Raw genomic sequence first — 3785 nt, forward strand, 5'->3', positions numbered from 1 at the left:
TTGTTGACGTAACATGGTTACCGTGTGAATCATGTAGCTCTTGTTTGTTCTGCACTATTTTGTTTTGACTTATATTTTGTGTGAATTGACCAAATCCCTAACAGTTACAAGTAAAATGAATATCAGTATCATTTGAGTATCAATTTCTAATTGCTTATCAGTTATAACTTATAACCCCTATATATTCTGTGAAAATTATTCTCTGTATTATTGGACAATTGCAATTAGACAATTCTTCACTAAAATCACTGGTAAAAGCATAAAACCACAGGGCAAAAGGCAGTCTAATAATATAGTAAAATACCTACATAAATATCTCGTATAAGAAACTGACAAGAATAATCTTACTTAATGATACAGAGATCAACCAACTAATTTATCCCGATTTAATAAATTTCAACTTGTCATGACTCATGTGACCAAGGACTAAGAGCATATGCAAAACTAAGGAGTCTAAGTGTAAATACTTCAAAGATAAAGGCATGCAAGCGCAATTTCTCCAATATATATACCCACTCACCAACTTGCAAAATCCACACCCAAAACTCACTCCAAGCCTCGGTACCAATTATGGAGGCTTTACACTTCACCCTTCTCTTACTTTGCTCCTTGACCCTAGTTCACTCGATAAGCCCAAATTGTTACTCAACTAGCCAAGGGTCAACCCTTAGGGTCTACCATGTGTCGAGCCCATGCTCACCATTTAGACCAAAGACACCACTCTCATGGGAGGAGAGTGTGCTTCAAATGCAGGCCGATGACAAAACCAGACTCAGCTTCTTGACGAGCCTGGTTGCTGGCCGGTCTTTTGTGCCTGTTGGGTCGGGCAGACAAATCATTCAGAGCCCGACCTACATTGTCAAGGCCAATATCGGCACACCGGCTCAAAGCCTGCTTATGGCTTTGGACACCAGCACTGACATGGCTCTGGTTCCTTGCGCCGGATGTGTCGGTTGCTCGTCCGCCACCTTTGACTCTACCAAGTCAATTAGCTACTCTTCACTTGCTTGCGGTGCCGATCAATGCAAACAAGTACGTTTCAATAAATTCTATACCACAAATATAATTTATAAATATGTAAATTCACTATTTGCATACGCCACAAACAATAAATCCATAAGTTTTATGAGACATGCCTTTTTGATATTCTTTATGGATTATCACATTTGGATATTTTTGGTATACCTTTTCTTGATATACAGGGGATGCCAGAACTGCTATTTTTCAGATATAAATGGCATTGCCTCTGTGGATCTATTTTTACGTATGTTAAAGCTTCGCATGCTTGTGTTATCATAATATAACTTTTAAAAGAAAAAAAAAGTATCGATCTATTAATGACACTTCATTGTTTTATACATTCACATTCATTTTAGTAATCATTACAAAGTATTGTTGATTTAAACCGGTGTACAAAAAACTATGTTTATTAAGAATTTAATATATATTTGAGATGTTACTATTATTAGTTTTAAAGTTATATACTTTTAATAGATACATATCAAATATATATATATATATATATATATATATATATATATATATATATATATATATAAAGTATAAATGTAAATTATTCCACTTTTATACCATTCGAAATTGACAAAAGTATGACGGGATGAGGAGATCGAGGGAAATCCGTGAGTCGGTTTTGGTTGGATTCCATGGAGAGTCCATTTACGGGCCCACGGAGGGACCGTTGTCTCTTATCCCGTGACTTCCGTTTTACACCTGCTTTTCCAAATCTTGATTAAATTATAATGAATAAAAAAACTTTTAGTCAAGTTCTATTATGAAAAACATAATGATAGATTTATTACATTAAAAAAACAAAGAACTTACAAATACCGCTTTCTTATTTGGTAATTGGGTAATTTGTACCATATATCGTTAACCTTGGTTTTAGATGTACATTCACTAACTTAGATATTGAGCGAAGATACATAATTTTGTAATTTGTAGTTTCATTGCAATATGATAAAATATAGAAAAAGTTGTTCATACATATCAATGTGTCCCTTGATATCTTTAGTGCTATTGTTTGTAGGTACAAAGTACGGGTTGCCTCGGGACAACATGTTTCTTAAACATAACATATGGAAACTCTATCATCCAGGCTAACTTGGCGCAAGACAACCTAACCCTGGCCACTGACTCTGTCGTTGGCTACCCTTTCAGTTGCATTCAGAAAACAACCGGCAGTTCTTTACCACCACAAGGTGTTTTAGGCCTTGGTCGTGGTCCATTGTCATTTGTATCCCAATCTAAGACACTTTACCAATCCACATTCTCATATTGTCTGCCTAGTTTCAAATCTTCAAATTTTTCGGGGACACTAAGATTAGGTAAAAATGGACAACCCATTAACATTAAATACACACCGTTGCTTGTAAACCCTAGAAGAACATCGCTTTACTATGTGAACTTGGTCGGAATTAAAGTTGGCTCGAAGGTTGTCAACATCCCCCCAAGTGCATTAGCTTTCAACCCAAATACCGGTGGTGGCACCATCATCGATTCAGGTAATTCTTGAGAATATTTAAACAATTTTGTTTCATATAAATATCGACATCATGATATGGTTATCATGACATCATCGTCACATTATATGTGAGTTTTCAAGCAACTTATATCGTCAGTTTATTGAGAAAACATCTAAACATTCATAAATTATTGTTATTAAACTACACTAATAAAAAAATTCATACAAGGCACTTGAGAGTGTACAATTATAGTAAAATATTGTACTTTATAAAGCTACAATAATAGTAAGTTTTAATTAAGTAGATTTTTAAAAGTATAATACAATAATAAGAAAAACTTAAAAAGTATAATGTTGTATTGGAAAGATATTTGAATTATATGAATCCAATAAGAAAAAAAAAATCAAAATACAGTTTTATAAGAGACAAAGAAATCAAAATATAATCTTATTAATTATTCCCTATTATAATATATTTCATAAAAGCATCTGTCAATATAAAGGTTGCTTTTATTTGTGTAGGCACGGTGTTCACTAGGCTGGTGGACGGAGCCTACACGGCGGTGAGAGATGAGTTCAGAAGGCGGATGGGAAAAGCCGTCGTATCGACACTAGGCGGCTTCGACACTTGCTACACTGTCCCAATCGGAAAACAAGTCCCGACAATGACCTTCATGTTCCCCGGACTCAACATGTCGCTGCCACAAGACAACTTCCTCATCCACAGCTCCTCCGGCTCCACCACCTGCCTCGCCATGTCTTCCTCGCCGGCGCTCAATGTCATCGCCAATATGCAGCAGCAGAACCACCGCGTTTTGTTCGACTTACCAAATTCCAGGCTGGGAATATCACGTGAGATCTGCTCGTGAATCACGTGACTTGTGGTTTCTTGTAATTTGTCTTGTTATGTAATATTTAAGCTTAAATTGTACTATTACTATTATTCACTATGCCTATGGAGGTGACTACTTTTAAAAGAAGATTTGCCGGAATCAAGCATGGGACCATGAGTATGTTTTTTTATTAATCGTGTAATCTTTTTCTAATGGATTAAGTTTATAAAATATAAGTTTCAGAATATGAATGTTGTATGAGGCAAAAACTGATCAGAAGTTTACATTGAAATATCGAGTGTTTCATGTTCATAAAAGCTCGAGGGTTAAGATAATGTAGGGTATATAAATATATAAGTATCAATGTTGTGAAATAGAGTATAAAGATACCATGAAGAATGTTATAATGAAAGAAACTATATACGCTAGTCGTGTTTGTGGGGTCATGGCACATGTTGAGAACATTCCAG

At 35.3% G+C, this 3785-nt stretch overlaps 1 protein-coding gene across 1 annotated transcript; it reads left to right on the forward strand.

The window, feature by feature from the left end:
• Positions 1–529: 529 nt before the first annotated feature.
• Positions 530–3562, forward strand: LOC111880633 (aspartyl protease AED3). The gene is made up of 3 exons (XM_023877055.3): positions 530–1032; positions 2048–2522; positions 3005–3562. The coding sequence occupies exons 1-3, from the start codon at positions 571–573 to the stop codon at positions 3349–3351; spliced, it is 1284 nt and encodes a 427-aa protein (XP_023732823.1). The 5' UTR covers positions 530–570; the 3' UTR covers positions 3352–3562.
• The last annotated feature ends 223 nt before the right edge of the window (positions 3563–3785 follow it).

Source organism: Lactuca sativa, chromosome 7 (genome assembly GCF_002870075.4).
Source record: "Lactuca sativa cultivar Salinas chromosome 7, Lsat_Salinas_v11, whole genome shotgun sequence".
Lineage (NCBI taxonomy): Eukaryota > Viridiplantae > Streptophyta > Magnoliopsida > Asterales > Asteraceae > Lactuca > Lactuca sativa.